At 48.5% G+C, this 25772-nt stretch overlaps 1 protein-coding gene across 2 annotated transcripts in view; it reads left to right on the top strand.

The window, feature by feature from the left end:
- Positions 1 to 7225: 7225 nt before the first annotated feature.
- NUP93 (nucleoporin 93) overlaps positions 7226 to 25772 on the top strand; it is an 84850-nt gene continuing 66303 nt past the window's right edge. For both annotated transcript variants that reach the window (XM_037041675.1, XM_037041674.1), the window contains exons 1-3: positions 7226 to 7337; positions 18449 to 18641; positions 25244 to 25361. In XM_037041675.1, coding sequence (XP_036897570.1) covers positions 18463 to 18641; positions 25244 to 25361 — 297 coding nt within the window. In that variant the 5' untranslated portion in view covers positions 7226 to 7337; positions 18449 to 18462. The remainder of the gene's footprint in view (positions 7338 to 18448; positions 18642 to 25243; positions 25362 to 25772) is intronic.

Below are 25772 nucleotides of genomic sequence, written 5' to 3'. Positions count from 1 at the left end.
TCTTTCTTTGGAAATAAGGGCATTATTTCAAGGAAACCACTTATAAGCCATTCTGTAAAAATGTCATGTAATTAGGGTAAAAGTTGTTCAATCATTTTTACTCAGCCTAGGAAGCCATAAAGCGATCTCACATCTTGTTTTCACAGGCACAGCTGAGATCTGACCTATATTTCATTTCCTCTGCTCATTACCTTAAGGTTCTTTCAGTCAAAGATGAAATGAGAATGGTGAGGAGCAGGTAGAGAGGAATCACCCTGGATTTCAAAACAACCCCAGAGCAGAATAAGTGTCAAGAAACGAACAGGGATTTCCTACAACGGCTTTAATAAAAACAAGCACTTAATCATCGATGGTTCTGGGGGCAGTGTCAGATGTGGCCTCTGAAGGCCTGGGAGCAAGCCCTGTCCTGCTGCTTACTGGGCATGTCGCTGGGGGCCACTCCCAGAGCCCAGAATAGCGCCCTGCACACAGATGCTCAGCCAAGAAGATGCACGGAAGGCCGGGAGCAGAGACCCCTTTTTGAGAAAATAGATTGCAATGGGTCCTCCCTAAATGTTGCTGGCTGGTGAAATAAGCCAAGGCAGGATAAGCAGTTTCAGGAAATGCGTCCCCTGTCCAGCGATGTTACAGAAACACTGACCACGGAGACAGGGCCTCACACAGAAGCTGGCCCTGCCCGGCTACGCCGTTATGTCAGTTTGGTCCAAGTGCAGGGGTGCCAGTTCTACCTGAGAAATTCAGGCTCTGCCTTCCAGCGTAATTGGGGGCTGGAGTCTCCATTCTGAGAACCCCCTGGAGGGCAGGTCTTGCAGGATCTTTTACAACTAATGCTGACAGAGCGCTCCCTGGTGGATGTAGGGGGGAACGCGCCACGCAGCTGCCCTCAGGGCTTCCAGCCGGGTGAGAGACTCAATTACAATGGCCTGTGCTGCCTAGGGGTGGGGTCGGGAGCACCTGGCAACTTTGTTCTGGTGGGTCTGAGAAGTCTACTTATTCCAGAGTATTGTGGCAACAGGCCTTGCCAGAAATAAGAACAGTTCACACTTACTGAGTGCCTACTATACACAAGACTGCTCTAAGCCCTTAACAGGTATTAACTAATTTAATTCTTAGAACAACACTTCGTGGTAGATTATTACTATCCCTACAAGAGTAACCGCAATGTGAAAGGGGTAATCTCCCCATCATGAACTGGGGCGCTCTAGGTATTGTCATCAAAAAAAGGGAGGATGAGCCCTGACTGGTGTGGTCGGATTGGTTGGTCATTGTCCCCCATAGGTGAAAGGTCGTGGGTTCATTCCTGGGCAGGGCACATGCCTGGGTTGCGATCAATGTTTCTCTCTTGCAGGCATGTCTCTCTCTCTCTCTCAAAATAAATAAATAAAGCCTTTAAAAAGGTGGGGGTGGGTCGAGAATGAACGGTGGGAATCCTCACAGCCACCCCATCCCTTACTCATTACCATACTTGTTTGCTGACCATTTTCTCCAGGGTTTTCAGAGAAGGGTTAAGTCCTCGGATTTCCAAGAGTGGGGATAACTGGGAGTCTGCTTCTGTCTTCTGCTTTCCCTCTTGGGGACATTCTCCGTGTGTCATTTGTCATTTGAAGTTTTTTCCCCCCTCTCCTGAATCTCCAGCTGCAAATACGTTTAATAATCAACCACAGCAGAGACCCCGACAGATGGGCCTCAAAGCAGATGGCTCCATTGAAAGGCTGCCACTGAAAACAGAGGGTAATTGGAACCAGTCAAGAAGATGGGGTCTCTTAAAGGCAAAGTTTCTACAGAAACCAAAGCCATACCCCCGTCCCCCGACACCCACCCCCAGTGCCTTCAGTACACTTTGCACCCACAGATAAGCCTTCCAGCTTTTTTTTTTTTAACATCTGGGACATGTGCAAGGAAGAGAGAAACCCTGGGACCCTGTCAATCAGATTCACTTTCTTTTTGGCAAATTCAGCATCAGTGACGAGTCACACCCTCTGACATAAACAGAGTGGATAGATGTCAGCAAAGCGGTTTTTGAACAGCAGCAATGGAGAGATGTATAGGATGTGGGGGGTGTTTTTTTTTCACTCCACAGTCAGTATGTTTCATAACAAATAAAACAACCAGATGTTTATGCAAGCCTAGCACCTTCACAATGTCATCTGATAGCCGGCTGATGCTGATTAGTGAGAACGTGGGGTTCCTTCCAGTTCCAAGTGGGAGAGCTGGCAGGAAATTCCATCTAAGGACTTCACTGGGTAGCTCTTAGTACGGTCCAAGGAGGCTCCTAAGTTCACCTCTGAGGCTTTTTGGCCTAAGAACACTGGTCTTTGCCATCAGCAAACTTGTGTGCAGGCCCTGCCCCGCCCCACTGTCCTGTGTCACCTTAAGTCACTTAATCCTCCCTAAATTCAGTCTCCCCACAGGCTATGTGACGATAATCAGCCCTGCCCTTCCTACCCCTGGTTATTGGAAGGTTCAAGTGTGATATTATTAGATGCAAACCACTGTTCTTAATTTGAAGATTATCGATCTTTTTATTGGGGATTCATTTCATCCAGGAAAGGGCACACGTCTTAAGTGTACCTCTCAATAAACTTTCACATATGCATTGCCACGAGAGATCAAGGTATAGGCTATTTCTGGCACTCTGAAAAATTCCGTGGCTTCCTTCCCAGTCCGTACTTCCTCCACCAGCTCTAGATTAACTTTGCCTGTTCTTGAATTTGATAGGAACAGAATGACGTAGTAGGTGTCCCTTTACATCTTCCTGTTGTCGTAGTGGCTTTTGAGTTCCATTCATCAGTAGTTCATTCCCTGTCGTTGCTGAACAGAGATCCATTGTATGGCTAGACCAGACTTTACTCCTCCTCCTGCAGATGGCCACCTGAGTTGTTTCTGGGTTGGGGTTATTCTGAATACAGCCGCCATGAGCATTTTTTTTTTTGTACAAGGGTTTTCGTGGGAAGGTTTTTATTTCTCGCAGGTAAATACCTGTGAGTGGAATGGCAGGGTCATAGGGTAGCTGTGAGTTTAACTTTTTAAAGAAATTGCTGTTTTTCCAAAGTGGTTGTATACATTCATAGTCCCCTTAGCAGTATGTGGGAACTCTACCTACCACCTCTACGCCTTGGCCATGCTTGTCACCATTAAATTGTAGCGCTCTCTACAGTGTAGGGGGTATTATTGTCATTATGGTTAGGAGAGATGAGATACTGCAGGGATTAATGTGGGGTCTGGAGTCATGTCTGAATCATCGTCCCCTCCTGGGCTTACCACATGGTTTTAAGTAAGCCACTTACCCCCTCTAGCCTCATTTCTTGCATCTGTAAAATGGGGCTGTGAATAACATCTCGTTCAAAGGGTCGTTGTGAGGGTTGAATGAGAAACACCGTGTAGACTCTAGTATGGGGTATTGCACGCAGGGAGCACTCAGCGAATGATTGCTGTGGTCTTCATGCATTTGTGTACTTATTTAGCCTATTCCTGAACAGATCCCAGCTGGAGATCTTCAAATGTCACCTGTCAGGAGCTATGACAATGACCCTAAGATGATGACCCATGTTATAGCATCGGAGCCGTCTACCGCCTTCGACCAGAACCATCTTTACTCCCCGAAGACGGTGTCCACCCTGAGGCCAGCAGATCCGAGGGGCGGGAAGAAGATCTGAGTCTCTGGTGACTGGGAGCTACTGAATTGACCAAGCCGACATCCTACCACCGCACCTCTCATTAGGTTAGATAATAACCTTCCTTCTTAGTTAGGCTAATTTAGGTGATTCGGAGCTCCAACGACCTGCCTGCTCCCCCAAACGATCCCAGCATTCCTCCACTGAGCCCGGATTTGCTCTCAGCATCCCGGGCACAGGACTGCTGGTGAAGCCGACCAATTAATTAACAGCAGCTTGCGTTCCAGAGAGAGCCTACGTGCAATGCCCGGCAATGCCAAGTCACCTTTTGTGTGGCTGAAATCACGCCCATCTGGAGTGCAAAGTAAGTAGCTTCCTTTTTAAGCTTTTAATGACTTTGAGGGACTACCGCTGATCGCTCAGCCACACTTCACAAAGCTTTATGTAATTTGCTGCCGCCCACGGAGAACCCATCTCTGGCAGCCGCAGCTCCAGAGAGGGATGGTCACAGAACCGGATTCTGACTGTCACTCAAGAACTATGTCTTGCTTTCCTTCCACGGACCCCGCGCCGGGGACTGTGGGGAAAACTAAAGAAGTACAGGTTCCAGAGCCCAAACAGCGGAGGGAGGAGAAGTGATGTGAGTTCTGGAGAGCAAAAATAGTTAATATTCCACAGGGTAGGAATGGGAATAGTTCACATTTTCATTTTAGTATAATGAATAATATATGTGTGGTAACGTGCACAAATCTTAAATGTGAACTTCAGGGAGTTTTAAAAGAATGGATACATCCATGCACCCAGCATCCAGATTAAAAAAGAGAACATTAACAGACCTCAGAAGATTCTCTCACTTCCCTTCCTAGTCAACAACCCTGCCTTTCAAAATAACCGCTGTTCTGGCGCTGCTGAAATTCTAGTTATACTGTTCTGCCTTTTCCTCCTCTTGGGCATTTTTAAATTGTATAAGGTACTATTTTATACATATAAAAGAATTTATTTATAATATATAATAACAAATAATAATGTAATTAATGCCTATGAAACAACTACCTACCCCTAGAAGTGGAACATATCCAAGATCTTACATCTTCTCATGGGGTCCTACCCATGACCCTTTTTCTCCCCTGGAGATAATTACAATCTTTTTTTTAAAGATTTTATTTATTTATCTTTAGAGAGAAAGGGAAGGAAAGAGGGAGAGAAAACATCAATGTGTGGTTGCCTCTGGTGTGTTTCCTGCCGGGACCTGGCCTGCAACCCAGGCATGTGCCCTGACTGGGAATCGAACCGTGATCGTCTGGTTCGCAGGCCCGCGCTCAATCCACTGAGCTACACCAGCCAGGACGATAATTACAATCTTAAACTCCCCATTTATTATTCCAATGTTTTCTAGTTANAGATAATTACAATCTTTTTTTTAAAGATTTTATTTATTTATCTTTAGAGAGAAAGGGAAGGAAAGAGGGAGAGAAAACATCAATGTGTGGTTGCCTCTGGTGTGTTTCCTGCCGGGACCTGGCCTGCAACCCAGGCATGTGCCCTGACTGGGAATCGAACCGCGATCGTCTGGTTCGCAGGCCCGCGCTCAATCCACTGAGCTACGCCAGCCAGGGCGATAATTACAATCTTAAACTCCCCATTTATTATTCCAATGTTTTCTAGTTATGCATCTACAAATAAGCAATACATTGTTTGGTTTTACTTGCTTTTTAAGTTAATTAGAAAAATTGAGTTTATACTATACTATATAGTCTTCTGGTACTTGCCTTTTCCTTTTAACATTATTTCTAAGATTCATCCATGTTATTTTTGTGGCTATTAGCTCACATATTTTCCACTGCTGTGTAATATTTCATTGTGATAATACCTACAATTTATCTATTTTGTGTTCATGGACATTTGATTTATTTATTGTTTTGTTTTGCTGTTGTGAACTGTGCTATTAAGACTCTTACTCATATTTCCTGGTGCACATGTGTAAGAGTTTCTTTTGGGCCCTGACCAGTGTGGGTCAGTTGGTTAGTCATCATCCCACAAAGCGCAGGGGCGCCAGTTTGATTCCCAGTCAGGGAACATTTGTATCCAGTCTGGGTGTGTAGGAGAGGCAACCAATCCATGTTTCTCTCTTATCCACGTTTCTTCCCCCCCCCTTTCTCTCCTTTCCCTTCTTTCTAAAAGTAAATAAAATCTTTTTTTAAAGTTTCTTTTGGGTATGAATCTAGGAGTGGAATTGCTGGTTTTTATGATGTGGAAATATTCAGCTTTAAAAGGCAAATGTTCTGATTTTTCATTTGGCAATAGTTTATGAGTATTTGTCCTTAAAATTCTTCTTTACCACCCTGGCTGGCGTAGCTCAGTGGATTGAGCGTGGGCCTGCGAACCAAAGGTTTGCTGGTTTGATTCCCAGTCAGGGCACATGCCTGGGTTGCAGGCCAGGCACCCAGTAGGGGGCACTTCAGAGGCAACCACACATTGATGTTTCTCTCCCTCTCTTTCTCCCTCCCTTTCCCTCTCTCTAAATAGACAAATAAAATCTTTAAAAAAAAAAGAAATTAAAAAACATTCTTTACCTAAAGGAAAAAAGCAACATAAAATTATAAAACACTACTCGAATGTAAGGTTATGTATAAAAGCTCAGATATTGTCTGACTACAGCAGGATCTAAATAAGCATCTGATAGCTTTAGGACAAAGGCCATCCTCATGCATATTGTCCATCAGCACCCATCATTTATAAAGAACCCGAAACCCCCCCTTGGTGTGAAGTGTTAAGAAAAACAAAGCTAAGCACTAAATAAAGTAGTATGGGCTTATTTTAATCATTAATATACTATTGCAATAGGAAAAAAAAGTCCAATATGAACTGAACTGAATTTTGTACAGAGGTGACTGGATGTCTCAGTGGGGGAGGGGAGAATGAGAGCGTGGGGATGGGGGATGAACAGTGGTGGGAAAAATTACAAGTAAGAAGATGATGTCGGTCCACGATAAAGAAACTCAGCCAGGTATGAGTCTTACCCCACCTGTCCTTGCTCATCCTCTGCCAGTCATTCTCCTCTTCCTTCTATTCCTTATACACGAAACTTGTTTCCCCGTGGAGCCTTCACTCTGTTCCCTCTGCTTGGAATGTTCTAAAGCCAAGATTTTGCAAGGCTGACCCTTTATCATTCAATGTTTCAGCTCAGACGTCACCTCCTCAGAGGCCTTCCCTGATCATATCGGCACTCTCCTTCCATCACCCTGCTTTTTTCGTCCCAGCCCTCCTTACAAACTGGCAGCTATTGATCATATTTTGCTTCCCCCACTAGCCTGCGAACTCTCTTAGGGCCGGGATATTTTCTGTCGTAGTTGTCGCTGTACCCTCAACACCTAGATTAGTGCCTGCCACTAGGGTGGCGTTCAATAAAGGCTAAGAAATCCACGTAAGTAATTGTGGAATCACTTTCTCCTGGCAGCGCCGTCTCTAACCACGTGGAGGGTCAAGAGCTGTGGCCGCGGGCTTGCCGGGAGTGATAGCTCCGACGCGGGCCCCGCCCCCAGCCCCGCCCTTGTCCTTGTCTTCCTCCACGGGTCTCCATAAAGTTCATTTGGCGGCGCGCTGCGCGGGGGCTCCTGGGAGCGGCCGGTCTCGGCCAATCAGGAAGCGCCGGCGAGCGGCGCGAGAAGCAGCAGCCGCGTTCTCTAGCCCGGACCTGGGTGGTGTAGACCGCTGTATTGCTCGGTAAGGCTGTCTCTGGCAGAGTCCTTGGGGCCCCGGCGCTTGTCCTTGAACCCAGGGATTCCGAGGCTGGGCGGAGCTGGGTCCCCACGCCGGGAGTCATGCTGCTCACGCTTCCCGATGGCCTCGTGGCAGACGGGATCGCCCGGCTGACGCCGGCGACGCAACTCCAGGTCTAAATGCCCCGGTAGAGCGTCGGGCTGCGTACGGAGAGTGCCTCCTGTCTGCCCTCTTTCTGAAGATGGAGCTTTGTCCCAACTCACCAACGTAGCGCGACGCGCCACGCCCCTGCCCCACCCCCCGCGAGCCCACCTACCGGGTCGGCGCCGCCCCCCACACTGCACTCCACCACGCCCAGGCTGTGTGCCTGACCCTGGGAAGTGCACCGTGTCTGGAGGCGACCGTGACGACCCCCTGAGCCTCTCCCGACCTGTAGTCTCCCCTACCGCATCCCTCGGAATGCTCCTCCCCATCCAGGGAGGTGCTAGTGATGAGAACTGGGAGGTGGCTCGAACTTTCTCTGGGTTCGTACCACCCCATCTTCTGCAAAGGCAATACTTGAGATTATGGGGTCACTTTTTCAAAGTTACTGAGCCGACCGCAGGGGTCTTTGGTCAAAGTGTGGAGGACTCGTTGACCGAGTCGCTGGTCTGGGTTTGCCTCTCTGCAGGTGTGAGAAGGAGGTGTGTGTTTGCCTAACCAAAATGGCTTTCGGCAAGCAAGGATCGCCATTTGTATTCCTTCTGAGAGGCCTGAGAGTGTGTCCTTGGGCATCGTACCTTTTCTTTCTTTCAACTCTATTCTTTGTGCAATTGTGTTTGGGATATTTTCTTTCATGGTGATCTCATCGAGGCTCAGTTTTAAAATAGCCGTATATTAAGCTAACATCTCATGTTTATATCTCCCGTTTGGGCCTCTCAACCTGCATCCAGCTGCTTACTTAATTTTATCTCCACTAAGGTGGTTGATAGGGAACTCCGAGTGAACATGTGTTATCAATTAAATCTCAAGAAAGCTGGGGAAAAGGGAGAAAAGTAAATGCAGACACTGCAAAAATACAAGTATCGCCCTGACTGGGTGGTTCAGTGGGTTAGAGTGTCACGCCCCCTACCCCAACGCTTTGCAGGTTCCATTCCCAGTCAGGGCACATGCTGAGGATGCTGTTCGATCCCTGATGAGGGCTGTGGGGGAGACAACCAATAGTCAATGTTTGTCTCACATTGATGTTTCTCTCTTCCTTCATCTCTCTCTAAAATCGATAAACATACCCTTGGGTGAAGACCAAAAAATAAAATAAAAGTATCCCTTGCTATCTAAATCTGTTTAGGTAATGAGAGTTTGGATAGGAAGTTTGGAGAGCGAGGGGTATCATGTCATCTGAATAGTATTTGGTTTCCTGAGTTTTCGGTAGAGTACAATAACTAGATAGCTAAAGTGTGTCTGCATCTGTTTGGTTTCTGAGGCTGGAGAGTGGAGCACATGTGTAAATAAACAAGCCCAGGTCATGCACAGATGTGAAGGAGACGGGACCCAGGAGAGTCCAGGGGGCGGAGCTGGAGGAGCAGGGGAGGGTAGCAAACCCAGAGTCATGGTGTGAGTGGCAAGAGCAGGCTGGCGTGTGGATTTGACAGTCATTGTCTCTGAGCATTCAGGGGCGGGGTGAAACAAGCACTCCGGAGCAGGGAGTTTAGAGCGATCTAAAAATGAACAGGTTACTGAGAGTTAGAAAGGGTCACACACTCATGGAAAAGAAATCAGACTGAAGGGTATAAAATGAGAAGTAGAAATGTCCCAATTCTTACCTCCACTGTTGGGCGGTAATGCTAAGTTAAGTTTCTTGGTATGCTAATGTTGTGTTTTGTGGTGTTTCTTCTAAAAAGTATCTGTGAACAAACCATCCGTGTATAGTTCAGTACATTTTTAAGTAGTTATTCCCTCATGTGACCGCCACCCATATTGCGATGTAGAACATTTCCAGTGTCCTGGGGTGTTAGCTCGGGCTGGTGTGACAAAATAAACCAGAGAAGTTTGGCTCAAACAGTGAGGTTTGGTTCGCACAGTTTTTGAGGCTGGAAGCCCAGGATCAGGGTGCCCGTGTGGTCAGGTTCTGGTGAAGGCTCTCTTCCTGGTTCGTAGGTGGGCACCATCTCGCTCGCTGTGCACTGCACTCATATCTTTTCCTCCGTGCAGGGGACGGGGAAGCGAGGAAGCAAGCTCCCTGGTGTTTCTTTAAAAAAATGATTTTATTTATTTACTTTTAGAGAGAGGGGAAGGGAGGGAGAAAGAGAGGGAGAAAAGCGTCAGTGTGTGGCTGCCCCTCGCATGCCCCCTACTGGGGACCTGGCCCACAATCCCAGGCATGTGCCCTGACTGGGAATCAAACCTGCGACTCTTTGGTTTGCAGGCCTGCACTCATCCACTGAGCTACACCAGTCAGGGCTCAACATAACAATTTTTGCGGGATACGTTTCAGTCCACAACACCCAGAAAGTTCTATTGTACTCTCCCTTATTGCCTCCCAAAAATAACTGGTGTTCTGATGTCTAGAACCACAGATTAGTATTTTTTCTGTTTTTAAAATTCATATAAATGGAATCAAGCAGTATGTCCTTTTTCTGGTATCTGGCTGCTTTAGCTCACCGTTATGTCTGAAATTTATTCCTGTTGTTCCATGTAGCTATAGTTGGAGCTTTCCTATTGCTGTGTGGTCCACCAGGGTGTGAGTGTAACCGTAACAGTCCCAGGTGGGCTGATATTGTATATACAGCAGCTTTAAGTGGGTTTTTTTGGGGGGGGGAGGCTCAGACTTTTGTTAGGCTGTAATAAAAGCTATAGTGCTTTTGTTATATTTTAAAAAGTTGCATGTATTTCTAGGTGTCCCGGCCCTTAGGACAAGAAGCCTTCCTTGGTTTACAGGAGGGTTTCTCAAACTCAGCACTATTGTTATTTGGGGCTGGATAATTCTTTGTTGTGGAGGCTGTGCTGTGCATTGTAGGATGTTTAGCAGTGCTTATGACTTCTACTCGCTAGATGTCAGGAGTACAAAGCCCTTCTCTCTCAGTTGTGACAACCAAAAATGTCTCTCCATGTTGGCAGTGACCCCTGGGAGGCAAACTTGCCCCCAGTTGAGAATCATTGGTTTAGAGAGAAAAGCCAGAGCCAAAGACCTCTTGGAGGCAGAGTTGGTGATCTGTCGTGTGCCAGTTGGACATGGGGCGAGTGTCACTCCTAAGGTTCTGTATACAGATAGTTTCCATCACCACTAAGATGGAGCTGCTCCTTCGAGGACACATTAAATGAGTTTAAAGACCGAATTAAAATATCCCACGTTTGTAGATTCTTCATGGTGAGCAGTCCCTTAGAAATATCCGAGCCAGCCTCCTCATATTCCTTGGCAATGGCACTGGGGTCCAGAGAGGGGGGAGGGCCAGCCCCAAAGTCAGGGGGCTGATGTGAGGCAAGGCCAGGTTGGGGTTCATTGGGTTTCCACGCCAGGCCTGGCTTCTGCGGGACAAGACAGCTGAGAGTTTATCAGGAAATAACCTACGTGGATACTTTCTGTTTCTGTGTAATGTCAGGTTACTTCCCTTTGCTGGTTGGAGTTGAAATAATACAAGTGTGTTTTATGCATCAGGAAAGCCGATACTTACGCATTCCTGATGGCAGACACAGAATCATCCAGGCCAGTACTAGAGCTGAATCACCCAGTCTTCAAAACTCTTCTGTCTAGGGTCATCTATTTCAGTTCTTTATTTTCTCCGGACGTCTGCCTTCTGAATAATGATTTCAGTAGGTCTAACTTTGTTTTTGTCTTACAAGACTATAAAGAATTATCCAGTAACAATTTTTAAAAAATCATTGTTCTCTTCCCAGAAGCCTCTGAAACAATAGTGTCTGGCCAGATATAATTTTCTTTTTGGTGGTTGTAATGGACAACTGGCAGATACGGTAAAGGGTGGAATGAATCTGTCATCTAACCATAGTTTATGTATTCAAAAGAAGAGAGGAGAGCAAAACCAGTCGTTGGTATCTCGAGTCAGGCTCTACCCATTAATCTTTGGTGTTGAATACTGAACACGGCTCTGTGTCTTTATCCCATTATAGTTTAATTAATAAGAAGGTTTGAGGCAGCCACGGCTGGGTAACTGTTGGTTGGAGTGTCGTCTTGGTAACACCAGGGTGGTGGGTTCTGTCCCTGGTTAGGGCACATAGGAGAAGCAACCAGTGAATGTATAAATAAGTGGAACAATACAGCAACATTTCTCTCTCTCCACCCCCCGTCCCCTCCCTGCCTCTCTCCCTCTCTAAAACCAATTTAAGAAAAGAAGAAGAAGGTTTGAGGGCAAGATTTCCACTTGAAATTAAATGCTGCATTTCTTTTAAATCCCACCTTCACTGTGGAAATTTGGATTTATAATAATAACCCTACATGATATAATTAAATGACAAAATGTTACCACTTGGCAGCTTTGGGAAAAAGCTAGTGTAGCCTTTTACAATGCTATAGATCAGTGGAGTTTATAAAACACTGTCTTGTGTGCCATCGACCTCTTGAGTAGGTAGGGATCGTCATCTTTTCATAGCTGAGACTGAGAGGAGGATTCTGGATTTCATCCCAGGGGTCAGGGGCCCTCTGGACACAAACCAGGCTTGTGGGTTCAAAATTCAGTCTTCTCCTGTTTACCCATTCTATTTAAAATACTTTTTGGATTTGTTCTGTTGTCATATTAAAACTTTTAAGAATAACTGAAAAAGGGATAACATTGTTAGTTGTACATTTTAAAGAAAAAAGGCAAACATAACAGGACAAGTTAATTTCCTCGGATGTGTGTGAAATTCCCCTTTCAGGCAACATCCAAAAAATCACCGCACTGCTGACTGTGCGTTTGGTTCAGGTGATGTTTGGGTGTGTGATAGAGTTAGATTCACGGTGAGTGGTAATGAGTACTGTCGGAATATATTGAAATTCTGCAGGAAAGTAGTGTTTTTTCATGCAGATGGGTGAATCTTGAGATTCCTTTAACAGATGGCCTTGCCTTTATTTTTCATCTCTTTCTCAGGCCTTTGTGTTTCTTGGACAACTGGGGTGTTTGGATTGTGGGTGATGAGGAAAAAGAAAAATTCATGTGGTTTAATATGTTGCGTTGTGCTTGAAAAGGACCGGGAGGTGCATCTAGAATTCTGTGTGTTAGGTCAAAAGAGCATGTACTGGGCAGATTTCATCATTTATAAAACATACTTCTTCTCCTAAATACGCTCTTCAAATAAACAGTGTCAGGAGAGCAGGGGAACGATGGCAGGCCTGTCGTGTCGCTCGTTCCCTCTTCCTGTGGTCACCACGGAGGCCTGGGGATGGACGGGAGCTCTGGAGCTCTGTGCCCACGGCGAGCAGGCAGCCGGGATTTGCTCACCAGGTCTGGCTCAGATGCCCTTGGCAAGCTACAACCCAGGGGCCAGAGAGGCTCAGAAGAGTTGTTACATCTTTAGAAATCACTGGAAAGATTCAAAGGAGACTGTTTCACGACACGTGAGTATGACGTGAAAGTCACATTTGAGTGGCCATAATCAAAGTTTTGCTGGCGGGCAGCCACCCTCCTTTGTTTACATGTTACCCACTTTCAGGGAGACTCGAGGGGTAGCTAGGGACCGGCCCACGAAGCCCGACATGCTCACCGTCACCCCTCCCCCGAGAAGGTTGCTGACCCTTGGCCTAGGTGACTGGTCTCAAAGACTAGAAGCTGGGAGAGAGTTTGGTAGACGGGTCTAGGACGGATGGCTAGGAGGCCCTTTCATACTTCCCTCTGTTTTCTGCCAGCTCTGTGGCCCTAAGGCGCGAGTTGTGGGGACTATATCCTAGAAGTGACATAGGCTTCAGTAAGGAAAACAGGTAACAGCCATTTCTGGGATGACCCAGTGGTCTTCAGAGCACCCAGTAGTTCTGCAGCTTGGGAATCCACAAAGCTCTGGGCAAGTCTACTTGCGGCTGATGCTTTAAAGGAAAAGAAACAAGCCCAGGCCAGGTGCTCAGTTGGTCCGAGAGCCAGTGATCCTGGTACACCAAGGTCACAGGTTCCATCAGGGCACGTACAGGAATCAACCAGTGAATACATAAATAAGTGGAACAACAACTCGATATTTCTCTCCCCTCTAACATCAATAAATAAAAAATTTAAAAAAGAAAACAAGATAAGGTAATGATAGGATAAGTGTCTAAGAGACGAAGAGATCACCTGCAAAATGCTGGGGGGGCCGTTCTGTGAGTGTGCTGATTTAAAATGGTCCAGAACGGCTCAGCCTGTTGACTGGAAGCTGAGTGTCTTCCTGTGAGGGAACAGTACCCTTCCTGCCCTCTCATACCCCTCCGCTGCGACACTGCCTTGCTTCTGACACCACGTGTGTGGGTTTGCCACACAGCAAGCCACGCTCAGACTCCCTGGACACCAGCTGGGTGTCCTACAACTTAACTCAATGCGAACACTAAGCGGAGACAGCATCAAACATGGGTTCTGTCCCGCAAGACTGTGCTCGCCGAAGCCAGTCGCCGAGTTCACGTCGTCACCTGTACTTCCAGCCTACTGGCTGCAGATCGGAGGTCCAGGTAGTCGGCTAGAGCAGGACACAGAACTCGGAGACATTTACCTGTGTTTACCAGTTTACTAGAGGACCTACACGGACCGCCAAATAAAGAGACACATAAGGGGAGCCTGGAAGGGGCCGGAGCGCTGGAGCTTCTGTCCCCATGGAACTCGTGTGCGTCAGCCTTCCAGCATGTGGAAGCATCCACCACCCAGAAGCACATCACATCTCATTGGTGAGGAGTTTTTATAGAGCTTAATATGCAGCCCTCTTCCCCGCCCAGAGTCTGGGGGGCTGGAAATCCCTCCCTCCAAGCACCTCCAAGCACCAGGCCTCTTTCTGGTGACCAGAAATCCCAGCCCTCCAAGCACCTGGTCTTTCTGGGGACCAGCTCCGTCCCCATCGCCCTCCCCTTTGAGTCTAGCTCAATGGATTTTCTCAAGTTGAACAAACACACTGTTAAGTGGCACCCAGATTAAAACACAAAAACAGAAAATCACTCCCCCCACCTCAGGTCTCCCTTTATCACCACCCTGCAAGGGGACTGGGACTGCAGTGGTGAATTTGCCCCGTGTTTTGAGGCTTTCTGTTGCCCTGGTGGTTGAAGAGGTGTGTGGAGGCTCAGTAGGACGCCCAGCAGGTGGTGCCAGAGAGCACCGTTGCCCAGGGCCCTGGTGCCCTGCGATGGCTTCTTCGAAGCCCCTGTGGGTGTTCCCAGAGGCTTCAGGCTCAGTCACAGCTGACAGGGGACTCCTAGTGCTGGGAGCCTGTCTCCGCTGGCCTTCTTGAATCCAGCCCAGTTTTGCTGATTGACTGTTCCCCTCCCACTTCCACGAGTTGGCCAGCTTCTTCCTGGCTCCCTCCTCTGGAGCTCCCCACAGTACGGCTGGTGTCCAGTCTCTGCGTGTGTCCTGTGCAGATTTTTTGGGACACAAAACTTACACTTCACCCCTCTCCCACCTCCACCCTCGTAGTTCTTTCCGTTGGTCAGAGCTAGTGAGGTTACTTTCACGATCAATTTGAGGTATCTTGGGTCAAAATTGATATTTGGTTGGCTTGGCCCCTATATTTTATGGCTAATTTGTTATGTATTTTGCAGAGGGGATAAATTGCCCTTAAATTGATAAAAAATTAACCACAGATTAAAACATTTTAGTGAAATGGAGTGATGACTACATGGAAGTAGAGATTTGGAAACTTTAATAACTTTTTTGTAATTTAACTTCCATTGGTTGATTTACGTATAATGCAGGATAGATCAGTATTTCTTGAATACGCCATTTTATTTATATATATATATCTTAGAGAAGTGGAACAAGTTTATTTTCGACTCTGAAGTTATGTGGCAAATTTCTTTCTGTATGTGTTTGGAGTTCCATCCGCCTGAAAACCAGGCTGTTCTGAAATTCTGCCGGGCTTTGTCTGGGTACACAGAGGGGAAGCGCTAGTCTGGACCGGGCGTGATCTGAAATCACACCATTTGTACTGCCTCTGCCGTATGCTCTGCAGCCTCAGAAATGTGAAGTGTCAGTTGGTAGTCGGAAGGGAATGTTTTTGCTCTGGTCTTTGCTTGCCAGTGGGTGCTGATTTGGCAGGGGAGTGCAGGAAGCTTTGAAAAGAACAGACCCACAAGCGGAGGAACAGAACTCCTCCCGTTCATTCAACAAATGACTCCCTACTGTGTGCCAGGCACTGTTCTTGGCACTGAGGGGACATCAGTGAACCAGACAGACAGACAAATCCGTGTCCTCACGCAGGTGCGTTTAGCAGAGGTGACAGACAGTGAGAGGGGTGGGGGAGGACTAGGGGTGCTTGCAGGTGGCACCCTTGAGTATTTTGTTCTAGGTTGTCATCAAAGGCAAGGTGACAGCTTAGCTGAAACAGAGATAGGGAACTGTCCTGAGCATGTCTGAGAGGAGTGATCCAGGTAGAGGAGACAGGGCCTACAGGGACCCTAGGGTGGGAACGTGCCTGTCTGTCAGCAGGCCGAGGGGGGCCGCAGCATGGCTGCAGCCCAGGCCAGGAAGGGGCGCAGGGCTCAAGATGAGTCTGGGAGGTCAGAGGAGGTGGGGGCCTCCTCTGCGGAGCTTCGCTCTGCCTAAGAGGTTCGAGCAGAGGAGGGGTGTGGCCCAGCTTGAAAAGGGTCACTGGGTGTGCGGTTGAGAACAGAGAACAGACTGTAGGCGGTGAGGGGTGAGCAGGTCAGGGAAGAGGTGACAGTGACTCACATGGCAGAGGTAGTGGGCAGAGGCAGGTTCGGGGTACATTTTGAAGGTGGGTTTGAAGGCTCCGTTGGCCGGTTGGATGTGGGGGTGGAGTGTGAGTCATGTCGGCCTTCAAGGATTTGGGCCTTCAAGGATTTGGGCCGAAGCAGCTGAGTAATGTCGTCTCCACACTGAGGAGGCCAAGGAGCCAGTTCCGTAGGCAAAGGTTAACACTCAGTTCAGGGCATTAAATTTAGGGTGCTGTTTAGAGATGCAGGCTTTCTTTTTGCTATGGTCAAATAGTTCTTTGGATAACTTCACGAAGTCTTGTTTATCGGACCGTGGGAGAGTAAATCATGGCTGCGGTTTGCCTTTAGTAGTTGTACTCTGGCTCGGCACTCTGAACCTCCGTGTGGGTAGGGCACGTGAGACGTGGGGCCCTGCCTCTGAGTGTGTCTTAGAGTGAAAAGACCCCAGGGAGGAGGCAGCTTCCCATCTGGTGCGAGACCGTGTTTCCGGTGGTAGAATGTCTTTGACCTTGCAGGTTTCTGAGGAGGAGCGTTCTCCCCATCAGTCAGGAGCGTTACTCAGAAACACTCCTCTTTCTGTCCGGAGAATACCTTCCCCTCTCGGCCGTGCCCTTCTCCCCAGGTGGGGATTGCCAGTTGGAGTCTGATTTTCCTGGGTTAAAACAGAAGGGGAAAAGGCCACGATTACTGGAAACTGCAGGTCGAGTTATTGTGCGCGTGACTGTCTAAAGACTGAAACCAGCTCAGCACTTCAGAAAGAACACCAGTGTGTTTCAGCGTTGATTCCAGCTGAGCCATTTTTGTTTTAACCCTGTGGCCCTGCCTTTAAAGTTAACGTTCTTTAACGTTCACTTGAACAAGTTCTTGTCCTCCTGCTGTGGATTCATGGTGGTGACCGTGGCCTTTGAACACCAACCAGCGCATCCTTGCTGAGCCGCGTGCGGTATGGATGCTGTGACCACAGGCCTAGACCAGCCGGTCTCAGAGGCGCAGTGGAGGCCATGGGTTTAAAACAAACTGGAGAAGTATCATCACCAAGAGCTGCTATGTAAGGAATTTTGTTATTTTTAAATGAGTAATTTTGTTAGCTTTTTAGCGATTAAAAAAAATTAATGACGATGGTGATACTGTTTATCTTCTTGATTTACGTAGTGGGAGGGGTTAACACTGTCTTGGTCCAGAAGCTTACACAAGGGCAGTACAGTGTGTGTTTCTGTCTTTGTAAATACAAAACATCTCTGGAATGCTGGCTCTGTTCATAGGGCTTTTCTTGGTCCACCGGTGGAGAGACACGGTGTTGCTGGGTTCGTGGTCTAGAAGCCAGCTGCTCTTTTCAGGGTCCGGCAGAAGTGACACCATGGAGTGTGGTTGGCAGGGTATGTGAATGACTTGCACATGGTGGACACAATTTGAACATTTCACCTAAAATGTCATGTGGTGTGCTTGAGTGTGATATGTTACAGAATTGTGTGCTTATGATTTTGTAACAAAAGATTTTTAGGTAATAAAGAAGGGGCGTTATTTGTACCGCACCCTGTATATCACTATATTAGTAGCTGCTGTATTTCTACAAGTAGTGGGTACATTTACAATTAAGTCTAATATCTGCGTGTCACAACAAGCAGACACACATCTCTGCTCTGAGTCACCTCGTAAGCTAAACGACATGTGCGTGGAGACTTGGACCTGAATTTGAAGAGACTGTCTTTTACTTTAGTGGAGGAGCAGGTAGTGAGAATAACATGGAGTTGGTCCCTGGACCCGCCTTCTTCAGGTCTTGGTTCAGCTGCTTTGCAGTGGGGGCTATTCCGGGCATAGAACTGAGCTCCATGGCCTGGAGCTGCCTCTCCGGTCTGCTCAGGAGGATCCTGAGATGAGGGCCTTATGAATCGCCCAGCACCCTGCAGGCAGCGGCGTGTCATTACCGAGACAGGTGGAGAAATGGGAGGTGGAGGGTGGTCGCTCTTACAGCCTCCCGGAGGTTGCCATCGCCGCTCCCGTTTTCCTTGTCAGCCTCGAGCCTCGGGGAGGAGGCAGGAGCCCTGGTCTGTGGCTTAGTACCTTTGCATTTGTTCTGGTGGCAGAAAACAGTTTTGGGACTGTCAGTCTGGACAGAAATGATCTGTTTCTTCATAGTCTGGTTCGTTTTCTCTATCAGGCCCGTTCTTAGGCTCTGTTCAGGAAAAGAGCCCTTGTTGATGAGCTGTCTCCTGTCTGTTTACAAAAAGTCCTGTTGTTTCGTTAAGCTTGTAACGGATTCAGGTGGCGGTTGAAGCCTGTCTTTCCCGTTTTCCTCCCGCTGTAGGACCCGTGCCTCCGATGGACACTGAGGGGTTTGGTGAGCTCCTGCAGCAAGCCGAGCAGCTTGCCGCCGAGACCGAGGGCATCTCAGAGCTTCCCCATGTGGAGCGGAACCTGCAGGAGATCCAGCAGGCGGGCGAGCGCCTGCGTTCCCGCACCCTCACACGCACGTCCCAGGAGACAGCAGATGTCAAGGCGTGAGTACTGGTGGGGAGGCAAGATCCGTTGCTTCTTTCCTGTCTTGGGTTTGGACTCAGAGCGTCGTGTAAGCAGGCCAGCAGCCTCGCTTGGTCTCCCTGCCCGGGCTTTCCAGCCCGTCTGACCAAGCTGTGAGCCCTGTCACAAGCAAAGGTGGCCAGGAGGGGAGGACATGGAGAGTTTTGTCATGCAGAAACCAGGGACAGTGGTTCCCGCCTGGGGTCACTGACTGTGGGGTTGTGATGGCTCCCGTGTGTGTATTAGTCACTGTGGGCCACGCAGGTCCGTGTTAGAGCACTCGGCGATGAGCAGAGTTTAAGAGCACTTGGGAGAAGTTGCTGCGTGGTCAGTGGCGAGAAGCCGTCCAGGTGAGGGATGGTGGTCTGCTCACTGTCAGCGAATCCGTAGGCCGCCTCCCGGAGGCCTTGGCAGCGCCGTGCCCCCAGAGAGTGCAGCACGGAAGGTGGGTGAGCGCCAGGGAGTGCGGCTGCAGAGGCGCTGATGCCGGCCACCTGGTGGCTGCCACACGGCAGAGACGGGCCGTTGGTGCCACAACGGTGCCAGGCCTGGGCAAGCTCCGGGGCCCCGGCCATTCATTAGACATGGTCCTTTCCCTCAAGGCACTTCTAATTTTGGAAGGCAGGAAGAAAACCTTGCTGCTTTCCATAAGAAGTATGATGTACTGATTACTTACTGTGCCTCAGCCTCTCGGCCAGGGTTAAGGTTGTTGTCCCCTTATTGCAGCTGAGCGGCTGGGGCTCAGAGAGGGCAAGTGGTTCTCAGATCACACAGCTGGTGAGTGGGGAGCCAGGCCTGACGCCCAGAGGGCCGGCCCCAGAGCACACCCTCCCTCAGCTGGAATGGAAGGATCACGGGAAGGTCGAGGAGTGCCGTTAATGGTGACCTTGGTGGGTCTGGAAAGTCACTGAGATTCTGTGTGGGAGATGTGGACAATGGTCCAGTTCAGAATTGAACTTGAGAAGGGCCGAAGTGCTGACGTTGACATGGGTACATTGTTTTGGGCATGTAACAAATGTCCGGGGAGTGAGTACAAAGGCTACATTCTTTTTCCAGCTAATCTTGAAAGCTGAATCTTCTGGCTGCTCCTCTGAGGCATTGTGTTGTAGGAATTCTTCTGTAGGCCTCCCCAGAAGTTTATTTGTAAAGACAGTCCTAGTTAGTTTTGGTGCTGTTGGTCTGGTAGAGGTGGGTCAGAGGAACCCCGGCAGGAGTTGTCAGCTCTGCAGCCTTGCAAGCACCCGCAGCCAGCTGCTGCCCGCCCAGCGCCCCAGCGCCCCGGACATCCATTACTGCCACCTTGCCCTCCCTTCGGGCCCCTCACCGCTGCCCCTGTAGCCTGTAGCACCCCCCCGCCACCCCGCCGGTCTTGAGTTGCAGGCTCTGTGCTCGGGTGCACGGATGCTGCTGGAGCCGAAGGACCGTGATGCCAGCTGAGTTGCTATAGTTATAATTCAATTGCATCAGCTTTACAGCCTATTAAGAGCAAAAAGGGAAAATGTTTTCCTGGTAACAGTTAACAGTCATGCTCTCTTTCTTGTAAATTTCCATTCTTTCTCATCTTTTTCTGCCTTAAATTCATTATTTGAGGGAGGAGGAAGTTGGAATGTTGGAAGAATGGGTATAGGGTGGGGCGGGTGCTGCAGAAGAGACCCCGGGCTGACGGCTGTACTTTTCCACCCTCTCGACAGCCGAGCAGTGATGTGTGCTGTGAGTGTTTCGGTGCAGGGCGAGGAGAGCAGAGACGACTGAGTGGGGGATTTCTTTCTTCCACGAGGGAAATTTTGAAAGAAAATTCTGTCTTTAAGATTTTAATTAGAAGTAGATTAGAGGTTTCAGATTGAATTGTTTTGTGCTGGATGCATTTGTTTCAATGCACTTTGTTGGGTTTTCATTTTAGGGAATAGATTTGACAGCTATTTGTTTCTGTGTGTCCAGTATTTTTAAATTGTCCGATTTCTTTTGCATGTGGAGAAGGGTACACGTCACCTGTGTAAAGGTGTTCGCAGGGGGTCGGTGGGCTGTGGCCCACGAGCCCGCGGGGGCTGCGTGGGAGCTCGGCCTGCGCATCATGTGCTGTCTGTGCTGCCACGGCCGCGGGGCTGAGTGTCGAGCCCTCGCGCCTGTGACCCCTGGGTGGCCTGAAGTGGTTCCTGTCGGCCTTTGGGAAGAAGTTCGCTGACTCCTGGTGTGAACGACGGAATGAATTGGATGCCCACGTGCGCCTTGCACGTTGGGACGCAGAGTGTCATCCGTAGCTGTGACGCCCCCCGCAAGCAGTTGTACCTTCCTTCTCCCGTCAGGGAGGCCTCACTGGGTTTTCCCACTCAAACCCAGAAGCCACGCCACCCAGAATGTCCAGGGGAACAGCCAGCGACCACTCCTTCTCCCTCATTTTATAGTCCATGGCAGCCATGTCCTTAGTTGCTTGTTCGTTCACACTGTTCTCCGTGTTCGTGCAAAGCAAGTCAATGCACATTTGTTTGTCCCAAGTCACACGCCAAATCATAACTCTGCTCATGCTAATACTACTAAGCTACCTTTTCAAGCACTATTATTTGTGAGGCCCTGTGCCAAGCACTTTACATGCCTTATATAATAATTTCTTCTTAAAATAACCCTGTGAAATAAGTGTTGTTATCTCCCTTGTATAAATGAGGAGTGTCAGCTAGCAGGTGGCCAAGCCAGCATTCCAGTCCAGCTTGGTCACTGAGACTCCCGCATGTTTGTGGGCACTCTTCAGGATTTGAAGGATCATTACAGGCACTCTTCCGGCCAGTGGTCTTCACAAGCCCGAGAGGTGGGCGAGGCAGACAGTTCTGTCCACATTTGACAGAGAAGTGGTGCTTGGACAGGTGAGGTGTCTCAGATTTTCAGGCAGTGACAGGTGGAACTGGCACGCAGAGCCCCGGGTGTTTTTTCCGCGCCCCGCGGGTCCCTGAACAGCTCTTCTTTTACTTTCCTGGAACTGGAGTGTTTGGTTCCCCCCTGTGGCTCTTTGCTCAGGAGAAGCTGCTTGGTTTACTGACATTGGGGTTTGGCAGAGGGCGGGAGACCTCTGGGTTTTCCCACCCTTAGAAGCTGGAGGTTTCTGGGACCCACGCTGTCGGTCCTCCCTCCCTGCCCCGCCCCCCAATTGGGGCTTCTGCACAGTTTCTGCTCCAGCCATTGAGGTGACTTTTTTCTTCTGGCAATTCTGAGAGCTCACCCTTAACTGCCAGGGTCCTCATCACTGGTACACCTTAAAACCACCGGGCACTGGGGACATCACTCACCACATCACATCACTCCCACCACTCACGTGGAATTACAGTGGCCGTGAGACAGAATGTGGCTGTACTTGGTGAATTTTCCTTTAACCCAGCCACCCTACTCCCGGGGTCTATCCCAAAGCTGCACTGGCAAAACTAGAAAATGATGCATGCACGAGGACACTCGTTATTTACAGTAGAAGGTATTGGAAACATACATGCCCCGGAGCGGACTGGTTGGCTCAGTGTGGAACGTCTGTGTAGTGGAGAACTTCTCAGGGGCAGGAAGGGATGAGAGCACGTGCGCCCGCGGAATGACTCCGGCCCGTGCTGTCAGGGTAAGTGAAAATGCACGCTGGAGAAAAGTGTATAGTGCCTTCATTCATTTAGGAAAGCAGGTGAAAGAAATCCCATGTTCCTGAATCAGAAGACTTAATTTTTTAAACTCAAGTTTATTGGGCTAACTTTGGTTGATGACATTCTACAGATTGCATTTGGATAGTTCCATAGTACAGCGTCTTCTTACTCCGTTGTCTGCCAACCACCCAGAGCAAAAGACTTAGAACCATCGACACGTTACTGCCCCCAGTTCGTCTGTAGATTCAGTGTAGTGCCTGTTGAAGTCCCACCCGTTGTGTTGTTTTGTAGAAATTGACAAGTTGGCCCTAAAATCCATATGGAAATTCGAGGGACCTAGAGTAGCTCAAACAATATTTTAAAAAGCAGAAGAAAGTTGGAGGACTGATGCCTCCAATTTCAAACCTTCCTACAAAGGCAGCTGTCAGGCCCAGGGTGCTGGTGTGGGGACAGACACACAGATGAGGTGCACAGAGTTGTGAGTCCTGTAGCAAACCCCTGTGTCTGTGATCAGCTCATTTCCAACGAGAGAGCCACGGCCATTCGGTGTCTTTTCGACACCTGCTGTTGGATGTCTGCACACAGAGGATGGAGTCAGATACCTGAACCCAGAGTGGAACGCAGACCTAAGTGTAAGGGCTAAAAGTTTAAAACTCATACAACAAAGCGCACTGTGAATCCCCTTGACCTTAGGTTAGGGAGAGCCTGGTTGGGTATGAAACCAAAGCAAGAATAAAAGACCTCTGTACTGATTAAAACAAAACAAAACAAAACAAAAAATTTGTGTGCTTTAAAGGACTCCATCAAGAAAGTAAGAGCAGAACCCACAGAATGGGAGAAAATATTTGCAAATTATACATCTGAGAAGGTACTTTTATCCAGAATATGTAAAAAAAAATTCTCACAACTCAAAAATAAAAAGACAGCCCAATTTAAAAGTGAGCAAAAGATCAGAGTAGACATTTTTCCAAAGCAGATAGATACATTTCCAGGAAGCAAATGAAAAGATGCTCAGCATCCCAGTCATCAGGGAAATGCGAATCAGAACCACAGTAACATACCACTTCATGCACACACATGTGCACACACGCACACACACACAGAGAGCCGTAATCAAAAGGATAGGCAGTAACATGTATCGACAAGAATGTGGGAAAAGCGGAAACTCTCATACCCTATGGGTGGGGTATAGAGTGCTGTAGCCGCTTTGGAAAACAGGTTCGATACAGAATTGCCATACAGCCCAGCAATTCCACTCCTGGGTGTGTACCCAACAGAGATGAGGACAACTGTCTACACAAAATCTTGTACACAAGTGTTCAGCAGTATTCACATGAGCTGAAAAGTAGAAACAACCCGGATGTCCCTCAGCTGATGAGCTGGTAGATGACATGAGGCGTATCCGTACAATGGAATACTATTTGGCAATAAAAACAGTTAACCACTGAGACGCCATTCGATGTGGATGGACCTGGGGGACATTATGCTCACTGAAAGAAGCCTGTCACCGAAGAGTACACACTGTATCATTTCATTTATGCGCAGTGTTTAGAAAAGGCTCATTTACACAGATAGAAAGTAGATTGGTGTTTGCCTGGGGGACCGGGGAGGGGGAGTGACTGCCGATAGGTGGGGGGTGATGAAAATGTTCTGAAATTGATTGTGGTGATAGTTGCATAACTCTGTGAATACACTAAAGCTTACTGAATTACGCTTTTTAAATGGCTGAGTTGTGTGGTATGTGAATTATACCTCAGGAAAGCTGTTGTGAAAAGGGAAGGAGGGGGTTACCAGGCCATCACCCAGCACCAGTCAGAATCCTTGGGAGGAAAGGTGCCCGGGTGATTCTGAGGAGCAGCCGGGGCAGGGAGCCTGCATTAGCTGTAAGGATTGTTAGGAGGGAGAGGCGGGATCATCTGGCCCCAGGATGGAGCTCATTGGACGTGTACCTGGAGGAGTCAGAGTTCTACAGCGGGGAGCCCTCTGAGTGCACACCATCGGTTTCTGCAGTGCTTGGCAGGACAGGAGTAAACGTGGCAGGTCCTTTCTCTTCTCTGGTCGGTCTGCTCAGGATTGGAAGTTTTGGGTGCCACACGCACAGGTGTCAGGGTTACTACTGCTGCCCAGTGGTCTAGCATCTTCTAAGCTACTCAGAATGCGCACAGATTCTGTCAGCGGGATTGTCAGATGCTAAGTCATAACCCAAAAGCAACAGTCTAAACAATCTAAATCCCTTGAGTTTCTTTTTTCAGAAAGTATTCCAGATATCAGTAAGACTGTGATTTTTAAAAACATTTCTTCCACTGTTACATTGCCTCAGATAGGTAGAGATGAAGCTCGCTGTGTTATTCCCATCTCTCTTCAAAAACATGTATTAGTCGGGTGGCATCCTCCTGTATTATTGGACTGGGAGCTCGAAGTACGTGGCACCTGATTGGTGTTGGAAGAGGTGCCGTGGAGCGCTGGCTTCCGCAGCTAACGGATACAGCTTGGACCAAAGTTTCGTGGTTCTCTGTTACCTGGGTTTGCCTGGGTAAAGAGAGGCGGGCGGCTGAGAGCAGAGCTCGACTGGGTCTGCTCTTTCTTTCCTGTCTCCGAGTCTTCACATTGGTTGGTTAACCTTCCTGCACCTCAGTCCCCCATCTATGAAATGAGGATTGAGAATATCTTCGGTCTCCTGATCTTCTTTCCTGGAAAATGTTTGCAGCAGTCTGGCCTGTTGTTTTACTGATACACTCTCATGTCGTTCTTGACAAATCTCTTACTCTAATTCAGGCACAGTCAGAACTTCCTCTCAGATGCGATGTTGGGTCTGTTATTTCAGCTGGTGCATCTTTATGGAAAGGTATAAGGCGACCATGTAAAAGTGTCTAGGCAGCGTGTAGGAAATCTTGGATAGAAAATACTCGCTGGTGTGATATGAAGCTTGCTGTCCTAATCCTACTCTTCCCTCCCTGTCCTGTGTCCTCACATAGGTCGGTTCTCCTTGGGTCTCGGGGACTCGACATCTCCCACATCTCCCAGCGCTTGGAGAGCCTGAGCGCGGCCACCACCTTCGAGCCTCTCGAGCCCGTGAAGGACACGGACATTCAGGTAAGCGCTGCCCGGTGTGCAGAGCACAGCTGATTCTAGATTGCTGTTAATTCTCTTCTTCCTCGGATGTTGAGAGAATGGGAGGCTCAACAAAGGCTCAACTTTGGAGGTTGAGTGGGGGAGTACCTGGTTATTTGCAGAGTGCCCACGAGGCTGGATTTGAGGAGGCGATGCCGACCTGCACTTTTATTTTTTTATTTTATTTTTATTTTTAAAGATTTTATTTATTTACCATTAGAGGGGAAGGGAAGGAGAGAAGAAGAGAAATATCAATGTATGCTTGCCTCTCTTGAGTCCCCTACCGGGAACTGGCCTGCAACCCAGGCATGTGCCCTGACTGGGAATCGAACCACGATCATGTGGTTCGCAGGCCCGAGCTCAATCCACTGAGTTACACCAGCCAGGGACGAC

The sequence above is a fragment of the Sturnira hondurensis genome, unplaced genomic scaffold (genome assembly GCF_014824575.4).
Source record: "Sturnira hondurensis isolate 20B ecotype Veracruz unplaced genomic scaffold, ASM1482457v3 Scaffold0003090, whole genome shotgun sequence".
NCBI lineage: Eukaryota > Metazoa > Chordata > Mammalia > Chiroptera > Phyllostomidae > Sturnira > Sturnira hondurensis.
Note: the sequence above shows the minus strand (reverse complement) of the source record. Positions and strands in the feature narration are given on the sequence as shown.